This window comes from Lonchura striata, chromosome 4, assembly GCF_050655825.1.
Source record: "Lonchura striata isolate lonStrDom1 chromosome 4, ASM5065582v1, whole genome shotgun sequence".
Taxonomy (NCBI): domain Eukaryota; kingdom Metazoa; phylum Chordata; class Aves; order Passeriformes; family Estrildidae; genus Lonchura; species Lonchura striata.
The window spans coordinates 67553936-67566987 of record NC_140706.1 but is presented as its reverse complement, the minus strand read 5'-3'; the positions used below and the strand labels follow the sequence as shown (position 1 = coordinate 67566987).

The following is a 13052-nucleotide window of genomic DNA, read 5'->3' as shown; positions in this document are numbered from 1 at the left end:
AGGAATGAAACTGGTGATGGAAATCAGCATCGGAGGCAAACATCCCAAAAATGCAATCTTCAAGAAAGCAGCAGGCAATCAGGCAGGGGTGCTGTGAGAATCCACAAAGCTCACGTCAGCACTAACCTACAGCAGCCACCAGCTCCAGTCCCTGTCACACCCAGGCAACACCCGTGCTTCAGGGAGTTGCACTCAGGGGTCAGAAACTTGCACATAACACCAAGAGCCCACCTAAAAAGAGAAAACCCTGGCACCCATTTTCCATGGTCCCAGGCTGGGATGCAGTGACACAGCATTGTCCCTGTGCAAGGCATGGTGAGAGCCTGAGATGAACTAATTTCCTTGATCAGAATAAAACGATGCTGAAAAAATAATTCTCAGGCATAAAAATAGAGGGATCAGAACACAGAACAAATATGAATCTAAAAATTATACAAACTGTTGCCACTAATTGCTAAAATTACTCTTTGTTACCAGTTTTGGAAATAGTTCTTATTCTTGCTGCATTAATAAAGGAAGGATCAAAGACGTAGAAAACTACAGTGCTGCTGCATGTCCTAAGGCAAAGTGAAGCTGTTAAATCACAGATTACAAATACACACAGGGGCTCATTTTTTAGATAAACACTTTGGACTTAAGCTGACTTTTGCTTAAAAATACTGTGTGGAATAACTTCTGCACTTGATTTTATCTGTTGCACAAGTAGACTTAAAGCCTCTCCATTTCATGCCCAACAATGGAATTGGAATAAGACCCAGGGTTTTGACTACCCTGGCTTTTCTATTTCAAACCTGGTAACTTTAAATTGTGAGATTACACTAAGAATAGATATAATTTCTCCCTCTGCCTTATTTTGGTTGTTCTGGGACACATTCTGCCCTGTATTGATAGGAGTTTAAAAATAAGTCTAGTCAAACATAAAAATATTTTTGTGAGAATAAAGTGCACACTTCTTTTACAGAGAATGTGAGTATTAGTGTCCTTTAGAAAACAAATAAGTTCAAAGGTGTAGAGGAGTAAATATTTTTCCTCGTGTTAATTCCATATTTCAGTTTTCCAGCCAGGCCTGTATCACCATTAAAGCTTTAACATCCATCTCTTACAGCAGGCACAGGCCCACCTTCCCCAGGTTATAATGATAGCTTTGAGCTAAAATTTCTTTGTGTGACTTATCTGCATGGACCTCATTAAAGACTTCAGGCACCATGTGGATCAAAACATTTGGAAGAGCCTCCCAAGACTCTGTCCCTTCAGCACAGCAGATCAGGGAAGAGTGCTGGAGTGCACCAGCAGGGAAGGAGGTGGAAGCAGGGGCTTCAATATAAAAACCAGGAATACTTAAACAATATTTTTCTTGCTATGCTTAGTATGATGGGAATGTAATAGACAACAGTGAGGATAAACCTTGTTAGGTAATGCTGGCTTCGATTCCGGTTCATCTGCTGGGTGGAGGATGCCTGGAGCTGCTCTGAGCACAGCTCTGTCCAGCAGGGTGCTGGAGGCAGTGGGGTCAGGGCTCACCTGTGGTTTGTGGCACTGCTCAAGGGATAATCCTGCCAGTGCCTTTCTGTGCCAGGTTAAGAGCTCTTGCCAGGCCCCCAGGGCATCCATGCCCTTGTGCAGCGAGCGGGCTCATGCTCACTGTTTGCTGATCCAGCTGAAAGTTGTCTCTGAAGGGAAAACTATGCGTAATGCTTGAGCAGACATGAGCCATGAGGCAGGAACATGTAGCTCACAGAGAGGAGCCATGAGCCCTCTGCTCTGCTGGGTTCAGTTTCACTCTGGCCAAAGCAAATCCAGGTAGCCCATAGACACGTCTCACTGTCAGGCTAGTGAAAGCAACACCGCAGCTTAGGGAATCTGTGTTTCTTACCCACAGGATTTATTTTGCAGGTACCAGGGGGTGCAACCAGCCTTCTGATCCAGGCGCCCGAAGATGGGTGTTCCCTCAGGAGACATGCCATGGCGCAGCTTCTGGAAATCTCAGGGGCATTGAAGAAATGTAGAGCTTAGCACCAGTGTTGACAGTGTGCAAGGACCTCATGGAAGAAGGTACATGTACACACACACAAACACAGTCACTGTTTTGGTTTCTTCTAGCGTGCTACAGAAGGCTGGAGGATGCACGCCTGGGTGATTTTAAAGAAATCTATGTGTTTTATCATGTCTGGGCGATTCTAAAGAAACGTGTGTACTTATCATGTTTGGCTACACCTGGCAGTCAAGTCACGGCCACATGTGCTCGAAAATGTCTGAAAATTCACTTTTTATCTGGTTTCGGGGGGCCAGTTATCTTCACCTGCTTCGGAGGGCAAAACAGAGGGCGGGAAAACGAACAGCCCGTTACCGGGCGGCTCGGCGAACAAACCCCTCTGGTGCCTCGCACTTAAGCGCTCCGAGGACACGGGCGAGCGGCAGGTGCCGCGGGCGCGCAGGCGCTCGCTCCGCCAGCCGCTGCCGGGCGGGCAGCGCCCCTTCTCCCGACGTAACGGGCAGCCAACCGCGCCGGGGGCGGCATCCATTAACGAGATTCCAACCTGGGGGCCGTGCGCCCGCCAGCCCCGCAAGGTACCGGCAGCGGCCACGCCCGCGGCCCCCAGCGCGCCGCGCACATCTGGCGGCTCCAGCTGTGCCCGCGCCTGCGCGAGCCACGGAGGGGCGGGCGCGGCTCCCCGCACACGCACACGGGGCAGGCGCCGCCCCTCGCCATTGGCGGAGCGGCGCCTCGGTCCCGCCCCCGCGGGGGGCGGACGGCTCCGCCATTGGCCGCGCGGGCCGGCGGCGCCTCTCGGTTGGCTGCGGTGGCGCCGCGGGCGGGGCCGCGCCTTCACCGTGAGGTGCGGGAGGGCCCCGGCTGCCACCGCCGCCGCCGGTTCCGGGTCCGCGGAGGAGAAGCCGCGGAGGGCGATGGCGTAAGTGCGGGGGGGAGCCGGGACCGGGCTGCGCTCCGCTCGCCACCGGGATGGGCCCGGCGCGCAGGGGTCGGCCCCTCCGCTTGCCCTGGGCCTGCCGGGAGCACGCAGCCGCCCCCGCGCCGGGAGGAGCCGCGGTTCGGCGCGGGGCTCAGCCGGGCCGGGACGGGGAGGAGGCCTGGTGCCTGTCCTTCCACCCTGGAGGGCAGTGTGGTGACCCCCGGGTGCCGGTCCTGCTGTGCTTCCCGTGGTCCCGGCCGCTGCATAGGGGAACGGTGCTAGGAGAAGCCCCTCCGGTGTCGGGCATTCTGTGTTTTCCCTCTGGCGTGGGTTAACGCCGTGCAGCAAGTCTGTGAGGCCAGGGGGCGGGAGCTCAGGCTCCTCCGGTTGTGCTTGGCCTGCGAGGGAAGTTTCCCTGGGCGGTGAAAGGCGATGTGTGCCAGTGCCTCGGGTTTTCAGAGGGTTTAACACACACACAGTGATTTAACACGACGTGCACCTGCTTTTTGGTGTGTCTGAAGCTGTAGTGGTAATGATACGTAATGATGTTATGCTAACGTGCTTGCACTTTGCATTGTCAATAAAAAACCCGATGTACTTACCAGTGTAATGTGTACATAGCAGATATAATATGTAATAACACTGACACGGTGGAGGTGTTTTTTGGAGGTAGCAACTATCTCAGTCACAAACTCTGTCTGGACTAGTTTGCCATCCTAAGACGCATCTCCACAGCAGCCTTCACTCAACTTTGTCAAAACTTCCTAAGTTGGCAGTTTGCTGCTCTGTGTAACTTTATCAGGTTTAATATAGAAAAGGCCACAGTTGTTGCCATGTGAGTTCTTCTGTTGTGTCACTTAATCCAGTAATTCCGCTCTTCTGGCTTGTTTTTTTTATTGTGGCCGTGCAGGAGTTCCCCTCCCCTCCGCCCTGTCCCCCTCCCCCCCCCCCCCCTCTCCCGGGGTTCTTATGTGTAGTGAGCAGCTAAGCAGTGGGGCCAAAAATTTTGGCAACTGAGAAGAAAAACTGCAGTGGAGGAGGGAGTGTTCCTCTTGTTTGTTAAAGTATGTTAATAGGTTATTCAAACAGCCATTGATAAAAACAGTATTGACCGTCCACTTAGGCAGTTGTCTCTGAATGGATGTTCAGGGATGTTTGTTTAGGGTCATGGCCTGAATTTGCACATTCTGGTAGTGATCAGGAGTAGGTTTTGATAGTGGAGGATCATCTGGGCTCATTGTGTGAAGGTATGGACACATTTAGGGAGAGCTTGTATCCTTTTCATGGTGTGCTGAAGTCACTCACCCGTTTGGGAATGCTGTTAGAGAACTTTGGCATGTGAAGTGTGCATCAGCTGCTGTTTGGTGATTGCTCTTTTGCACCATTTTATCCTGTGGGAAATAGGCAAGAGGTTAGTTCATGTGTTTGGTTAGCAGTGTGCAGAGTTATTCTGTGTTTACTGTGACATGTAATAACTTCTAGTCACTTCTTATCTCCTCGCATAACTTATTCTAGCACTTGTTGCTGCCCCAAAATCTTTGTGGTGACTTCAGGCTGGGGTGAACCTATAGGTAGTTCCATTAAGGGTGATGGTGTATATAGCTACAAGGCTTCTTTTCCCAAATTGTGGTGATGTGTCAAAAGAGAAATTTAGAGCAAGTATACTTCTGGAAAAATTCATAGGTATGGAGTAGATGACTTAGTTTCATAGAGTACTTCAAAGGTACAGTGCTGTACTCAAATTAAAAAAGGGGAGGAAAAAAAAGTTTTTGCCTCAAAGGCCCCAAAGACAATAGTTTTATTTTTCTCTCTAAGCTGAGGAGTGTCCATGAGGGAAATTCACAATTATTTCTACTGTTGTAAGCCTTTAGGTTCCACTCTTTGTGGATTTGGGGGTTTCTTTTTTTTTGGTTTTGTCCTTTTTTTCCTCTGCAGCATCAAAGCCTGGCAATGTAAGCAAGAAAAGAGCTAGCTCCCCTGAAGAAGTCTGGGAGGCAGGGTTAAGTATATTTTTACTTTTAAACAGTTAAATAAAAAATTATCCCAATTCAGCCAGGGATTCCTAGGCTAGAAGTGGAAGTACTCTATGTTGGTTGCCATAGCAGGAGTTTGTCTTTGATCTCTTTACTAGGAAAATTCATGTCATGTACTATTAAAAATAGATAAATAAAAGGTACCACTTGTGCTGTAAAACTACCTCATTGGGTAGGCTATTGTGAGAATGATTATAATCTTGTATCTTACTGTTCCTTTGAGTATGCTTTAATTTTGATTTAATTAATTTTGAACTTGACCTGTTATTTACTAAGCTACTGTAGTGCAAATTTTGTTTGAGTAAGGCTGTCCACACACCGGCTCAGCCAGGTGTGGCTCTGCTGGGCTCTGCTTTCAGTGAGCTGCTTCTGCTGGAGGCTGTAGTAGGATTTCATTAGTATAATTAAAGCTCTAGTTTATTTTGTTTACAGTTTACCGCTAGTGGGACTTCAGGCATGGGCAGACAGGGAGGGAAATAGACCTGATTTTTCACTGTTTTCTTAAAAAAGCTCAGAGGTAATTTTAATTTGGTACCAGATATGAAGGAGATGCAATGTGTCCTATGGCAGAATTGCTCTGTATGTGCTGTCACTTCCCTTGGCTTTTTTTTTTTTTTTTTTTTTTTTTAAGAACAACTTTCCTTCTCTTCCTTCCTCTTTCCTTTGCTTGTTGACTGAAGAGTAGCTGAGTTTCCTAAGCTGTGCTGGGATGGGTTTGAAGTGTTTGACCTAGCTGGAGACTTTTGGGACAGATGCCAAGGTTGGCAGCTTTTTGTTTTGTGAGATGTGTCTAATGTGCCTCTGGGTGCTGACAGTGTAGGAATATCCTGAGAGGAAAATTGTGTCTGTGTTTGCGAGCCTCCTTTATAATATCATTTACTTATCTAAACCTCTTGATTTCATAGCAGAAGTGCTGGAGACCCTTTGAAAGGCAGTGATGAAGTGGGTGATTCAGAAAATGCCTTTTCTTTCCTTTAAAGAGCTGCCTTAGGTATGGCTTCTTTTCTGAGATGAGACATCCAGACATGTTATCTACGTGTGTTTATTGAGACCGGGGGATTTGCCTCCTGTCATTTAATGTGTCACTTTGGGTGTAATTGTAACTCCACTGGTTAGTAATTGCTGTAGAAGTTGGAGTATCCTTGGAATGGTAGTTAACCTCTAATAACACCAATTAACATATATTCGATAAGCACTGGATTTCTGTGAAGATCTGAAGGATATGTCTGGCAAATTTAAACTCCTGGTTTATTCCCCCTGAGAATTCAGCAATAATAAGAGAATTGGCCATGTCCATTATTTTCCTACCCACTTCATGACCATCTAAAAGTGTTTCTTCTCAATACAAAATGCCAGTTTTTCCCCCACCTTTGGACACCTCTTTTATTCAGCTGTCTCTACAAGGGCGTGCCAGGAAAATGACTTTACAAAGGATGTGGTAAACAGATATTTCTTTTTCTTTCTCCTCTTCTTGCCCAGATCAAGACCCACATCACCCTAATGCTCCCAGGCACCGAGTAAAACATTTGCTGCCTTTGTGCTCAGCTGTAGGTGCAGGACAGACCTTTTCCAGGTGGGTGCAGCTGTCCCTGCCAAGGGCTGCACTCTGGTCACCGAGTTTCTGGTTTCTCTCCTTCCAGCTCTTGCATATATGCATGCCTCCTGTAAATTTTTAATGACTTAGCTCAAGCAGAGGTTTGTTCTTGGTGTTGAGTTAATTTGCCAGGCTGAGGTTAAAATGAGTTTACCTGTCTGATGTGATTGAAATGAGTTTGTAAAGATCAGGAGCAGCTGCTTTTGAGTATTTGGCATTTTAGGGATGGAATATTTGTGGTGAAAATTGGATCGGGCTTGTAACACTGGAACCAGGCTGAAAATGAAGTGCATCCCCCCAGGATTATAACTTCCCTTGCATTTTTTAATACCGTGAAGAATGGATTATGTGTGACACAAGTAATTAAAATTCACTTTTTCAAGTCTGTTAAGTGTGTCTTCTTGCTATAAAGACAGCCTGACTGACCACAAGGTGCAATTTCACAGTAAAATCAAGCCCTCGTGTCTTTAAGGCAATCCACTGTCTGCCACTGTCTAAACATGCATAACCTGAAAAGCAGGCCCCTAGTATTTCAGTTTGGACATCATAAATGAGGGATTTGGCCTTTATCTCTCCTTGCTTCAGATATTCATTTGAATAAAGACAACTACATGACGCCAAAAAGGACTACTGTGAAAATAAAATATGAGTATCAGTGTTCTGTCACCTCAGTGCCACAGAATATTTCTTTTCTCCTGTCTTCTGCCCAGGAGAAAGCTAATACATTTTGTATTTATTAATGTGATAGGTGGTAAATGAGAGCCACAAGTGACATAATGAATAGTAAAAATGTGTTTAAAAAATAAGGCAAGGGGGAAGGCAAATAAATCCAAACACTTATCATGGTTTTGGACTACATTTCAGCATGCTGACTGAGCTGTTCATCACAGAAGAGCAGAGACCTTGAGAAAAGTTTATAAATAAATGCAGAGATACAAATGTGAAGTTCTGGGTTTCTGTTCCTCTTGTTTCTTTTTTTTTTTTTTTTTTTTTGTGTATTTGCATGGTTGGCAAGAGCTAGCTTCACACGCTCAGGTCTTGTCTTTGCAAGAGCAGTTCCTTGTAGAGTTTACTTCAGAGAAGACAGTAGGCAGTACAAAAACATTCCAGTCTCAGCAGCCTGTGGAGTTCCTGGAGAGTGCAGCAGTTTGCTCTGATGGCAAAGTTAAGTTTGTGCACAGGAGTAAATGTAGCTGAGTGTGGGCAAGGAGAGGCCTACGGGATTCATATACAGTGTATAGGGCATGGGAGAGGAAGGCTGCGAGGCCCAGGATTGAAAGCAGTGGTTACAGTGTATAGGGGCTAGAAGGTGCAGGACTGTGGTCAGAAAAAAATGCTGGTTATGGAAAGTAGCAAATATCTGTTCAGAAAAGACCGGATCTCTTCATATATGCAATCCTGATGGTCCAGATCCTGCCTCTTCATCCTCTGGGCCTTATAAATGTGCAGGGACATTATGAACAGTGTGTGCTCCTTCAGTCTCTGCCTCTATCCCCTTTTTATTGTGATAATTAATAATCTAAGTGGATTAAGCACCTGATTCCTCTGAGAGGTTGAGAACTCACATCCAGTGCAGGTGTTGCTAGTGCCTGGTTTTGGGCGCTTACACTTTTATTGCCAGCATCCTCCCTCAAGAAACTTGTTCAAGGGCAAAGACTACCCCAACAAAAGAAGAAAAGAAAAAGAAAAATCAGTGGGTGAGGATGTTAAAGGATCATCTTTCAAGCTCAAATATGTTGTATTGACACATGATGAGTGATGGGGGGATTCCTGAATTTATTTGCATGCAGGTAGCAAATGGATCCCAGAAAAAAATTGCATGTCCAATTTATTGTTATGGATTGTGATGACAAAAAAAAAAAAAATGAACACTGTCTTTATTTAAGTAGCTAAGTATCAAGATTCAATACTTTCAGTCTCCAAGTTGTCTTGCCATGGTCTTGTTTAATGATTTTTAATCATGTTTCAGTATCATGTGATTTTGAGTCATAATTTCTTAGGAAAACACCATAGTTTGCTTCCTTGATGAGATTAAATACTGGTGGTTGAGGCAATAGATAGGTAAGCCTCACCTATTGACAGCATTTCCATGGTGGTCTTGGTCACAATAGAGTGACCCTGTTGTCCCTTATTGAGAAAGGGAGAGGACAGGTTCTTCCATCCTTTTATGCTGGAAATGTTTTGACTTTCTTCACCCTGTGATTCAGGGGTTAAAGTCTCCTGGAGGCTGCCTGCAGAGGCATCATCTGCTCCATCATACAAACTGACATGTGGCTTTTTTATTGAGGTACTGTGCATGTCTTAAAGCAAATCACAGTGCCATTATGTGATTTAATTTGCTGTTCTAAAATCCCTTCTGAAACAACAGCTCCTTTCTTAGTCTGTGTGCATGTGTGTGATGTTTATTCCTCTTATTCCTCCTCCTTGTAGGGGAGTAAGTTGGTAGCTTTTTTATCACCCCTGCTGGAAAGTGGTGTTGGTTCATTGTGTTTCTTTGTTGTTTCTTTTCTTCTGTTTGCTGCTTTCATGTTATTTCCTTCCCATTCTATTCCTTCTTGAAGAAGGGATAATGAACAAATTATTAACCCTTATTCTTGGGACTGTACTTCTGTTGTTGTTTTAAACACAGGCTGTTGGTTCAGGTTACAACAGGAGAAACAAGTGCATTAAAGGCAGTTTTTTCCCAACTTCTTCCAGTTAAAATAACAAGAGTAGTTTGAGTATTAAAATGAAGAAACAGTTCGATTGTTATATTTACTGCTAACATTTGCAAATACTGACTACTCCAAAGCTGTTATGCTGCTTAAAATCTAAGAACTTTTCAATATTAGTTTTATGTTCTATAGCCCTTGATGGAAAAACCAACAGAGCCTTCATAACAAAGGGGAATAAAGTCAACTCATATTTTTTGAGGGTTGAATACTGTCAGCAAGACAGGCTGCCAGGAGCTGGAAGCTGTTAAAAAATAAAAAAGAAGCAGAATGAATGCTTTTTTTTTTTTTTTTTTTTGTAAGAAGATTTGACAGATAAAGGTCCAAGGGAGAACACTTCACATGAAACCAATGCAACAAAAATACTGCTGTATAATTACAGATGTTGCTGAGTTGAGCAACTCCCTGCTAATCACATTTAATTAACATAAACCCAGTTGCAAGGTGATTTTTGGGTGATTTGAAGAAGTGTGCAAGTTCATAAGGACTGGGTTTCTGTTCTCTATAACAGTTCAACCAGACAGTTTTAACAGAATGATACAAATCCACGCTTAAGCAGAATTATGGACACAGCAGATCAGGGGCTTTGGGGAATTCTCTGTAACTCCTAGAAGTGTCTCCTTTTGCCTTACCTTCTGCAAGGGCAGCGGTTTAGTCACATGTTATATTTTTGCATGTTAGTAAGCTTAATATGGCCTCATTTTTACTTGTATGTTCAGTTGCCTTTTGACTTACTGCTGTGGCACAACAGTTTTAGACATTTATTTGCTGTATGCTGTACAGGGCATTCAGGGTACTAAATATGGAAAGCATATTTTGGTATTTTGTTGATATGTAGTTTGAGGCAGTCTTGTGCCTGGAAACTGTTCCAGCAGAGATGAGTGAAAGTGTTTCTGGAGGTCTGGAGTAGAAGAAGAGGTGGCTGAGAGTCATGAAGTTGTTATTGAAGGAATAAAACAAGTAACTTTGTATTTGTGTGAAACAGACTGCTGGAGATGATTTAAGGTGGTACATAGTCCATTTTTTCCAAACTGTACCATGCTTGTTACTCATTTCAGTTTTGGAATGGTTTTCTTTTTCCTTCAGTTCTATAGGTGCTGGTGCAAAAACAGCGTAGCAATGGATCAAAGAAAAAATGATAGTTTTGTCCCAAGTATCACGCAGCTGGAAGATTTCCTGACAGAGCATGACTCCAACGTGGTTTGGCTGTTAGTAGGTAAGGTTAACTCTTCTGTTTTGGTTAAATTTCTTTTATGATATCATAACAAAAGATTAGCATGACAGTCAGCTACAATAACTTCCTTTTGCTAGTATGTGCCTACTTGCCATTTAATCTGCTGTAGTTTGGAAAGTGATCTAAGGACTACTATGGTTAATGACACAGCTTCCAGACTAAATTGTGTTCCACAATGAGCCTTTAAGCCAAGCTGTCATTTAATCAGTTATGAGCTGGATTTGTAAACATGCCTGATTTAGGTATGCTGATTTTTTTTTTTTTTTTTTTTTTTTTTAGTACTATTGCTTATATACGTGTAGGTATTTTTATTTTCTTAATCTAGAAACAAGTGGATCAAGGACAGCAAAATAAATATGAAGTTGTACTTGGGTCCATATAACAATACTGAAAGTGTCCAATGAATTTAGACTTTTCCAAAGGTAGATAATTAGATAATGTCTGCTTTCCAGCCTTGACTTTTGGTCTTGGAGTGAGGGGCAACCACACAGAATGAAAAACTTCATTTTTTCACTTTCACTATTCAAGTTCAAGTCTATTGGCTATTGACATACTGGAATTATTTTTCAGTAGGTCAAATTAAATAGAAAGGACATAGATAAATTATTTGCGGGTGCTTACTGTATGCTCTCTCTTTCACTTTTAGTGTGTTGAAATGCAAAGTTTGTACTCAACATAGAGTTCTCTGTGTAGTCAAGATGAAAATAGGGGAAGTCACTGGTAGTAGCTCATGGTAAAAAGTGGAACAGATGCAAATAGATCTGAAAATTTTGTCTTCAAAAGCTTTGACTTGCTTCCTGTTATGAGGCTTGCATAGAAACACATTGGAGTGGTGTTTATTAACTGACCCAGCTTGAGCCAGCGTTTCCTCCTTTGCTTTTATCTGCTGACCTGTGGCATCCTGTTATAAGAAAACATAAAAAGATACCAGTGTTTTCCTCTCCTGAATGCTGAAACAGCTAACTGTCGGTCTCAGTAAAAGGTGATGAATTCCAGAAATGAACATGCTCCTCAAAGAGCTGTTGCTCACTTTCGGAATAATTTCTAAAAATCACATGCAGTAAAACTTTGGAAATGCAATTTCTGAAACTTGGCTTCAGTGCAGAGGCTTCAAAATTCAAGAATATAATAATGAAATTAATGAAGTTTATGGGATTTGATGAAGAAAAAGTATACAGTTTCTGGCAGAGGTGAGTCCAGTGCTGAAGGCAATGGATCAGGACTGGAAAGTGTGCTGGTTTCCCAATTTTTCTCAGTATGTTTCACCTTGAGAGGGCACCTTCTTGACTGCAGCCATCTAGCAATGCCAAGTTGAACTTTAACCTCAAATTAAGGCCCATGGACCCTCAGAGTGTGAGTCATCCCACCTTTGTCCCTCCCTACAGAGGACCAGCAGGGAGGAGCTTACTCACCTGAAAGTGGGGGAGGTGAGCACTGTCCTTGGAGTGTGCTTGCCCTTAATGCCAGCTGGAGTTTCTTTCCTGGGATGTAGATTCCAGCCTCTGTGCTCTTTCCTGTGTGATCACCTGCACAGATTTGATTTGCTTAATGTGTCAAGGAGCTTATTGCCCAAGGGTAAGAGCTGCTTGAATTTTGGTCACACTGGATCCATTTTCTAGTAAGGAAATGACAAAAGTCATGGGAGTAATTTTCACATTCTCTTTCTATTTCAACAAAGTATTGTTATGAAGCAATGGAGTATCCTACTGAAAAAAAAAATAAAGAAACAGTGGAAGAACATATAGTTTTTGTAATTTTTTTCTGGTTTTTTTTTTTTGAGTAATTATCTGAACTCTCTTCAAAGTTAAGGTGCCATGCTCCTATGCATTTCTGCACTTTAGATTTTCCATATTTTTTTTCCATTTTTTGCATAAATTAAAAAATTCTGTTACAAAGTTCAGGTTTTTTCCTTACTCTGCTTTGGGTGAAATAGAATGGTAATTATCAGTAAGGTGAATTAGAACTGGTCCATTCCTTGGCAGTGCCGTTCCTTTTGGGTTTGTCCTTCTGGAAGCTTAGAGAACCCTTGTAATTAGAAATAGGTTACTAGCTCTTAATCAACTAAAGTAAAAATTACTTTGGGGATTAGCAGACCTAATTTTTTTTTTTTTAAATCTTGTTTCTCATTGGATTGCTATTTCCTTTTTTCCCTATCAAATTCCATGCTTGAACTGTTGAGGTATTTCTGCTAATCCAAAGGCTGGTACATTTCTCTCAGGAGGCAGCATCGTAGGAAATGGTTTTGCAAATTATACTGTTTCCTGTGATAATATATGAAAGACTAGAAATTTAAGTTACAGTTCAGAGTTTGGAGAAGAGTAGGGACGGTATGTAGTATGACTTTGGTGGTATTGGGGTTGTTTAGGGTGTTCTGAAATAAATGTCCATGTGGGACAATACATGTTACAATTCAATCTATAAAATCTAATGCTTAGATGATAAGTGATGTAATAAAATAATGTGGTGCCTTCTGCAGGTCCTCTGGGAGGACAGTTTTTTTTTATATTGGGAAATGGAAGAGAGTGAGGAATGTGTATTTTTCTGGACTTCCCTTTTTCCCCCATCTCT

General features: G+C 43.1%; 1 protein-coding gene across 12 annotated transcripts in view; it reads left to right on the top strand.

Moving 5' to 3' along the window:
- The first annotated feature begins 2783 nt into the window (after window positions 1-2783).
- Window positions 2784-13052, top strand: part of BLTP1 (bridge-like lipid transfer protein family member 1) — an 86775-nt gene continuing 76506 nt past the window's right edge. For all 12 annotated transcript variants that reach the window (XM_085579301.1, XM_085579309.1, XM_085579302.1 and 9 more), the window contains exons 1-2: window positions 2784-2912; window positions 10337-10466. In XM_085579301.1, the coding sequence (XP_085435427.1) occupies window positions 10370-10466 (97 nt within the window). In that variant the 5' untranslated portion in view covers window positions 2784-2912; window positions 10337-10369. The remainder of the gene's footprint in view (window positions 2913-10336; window positions 10467-13052) is intronic.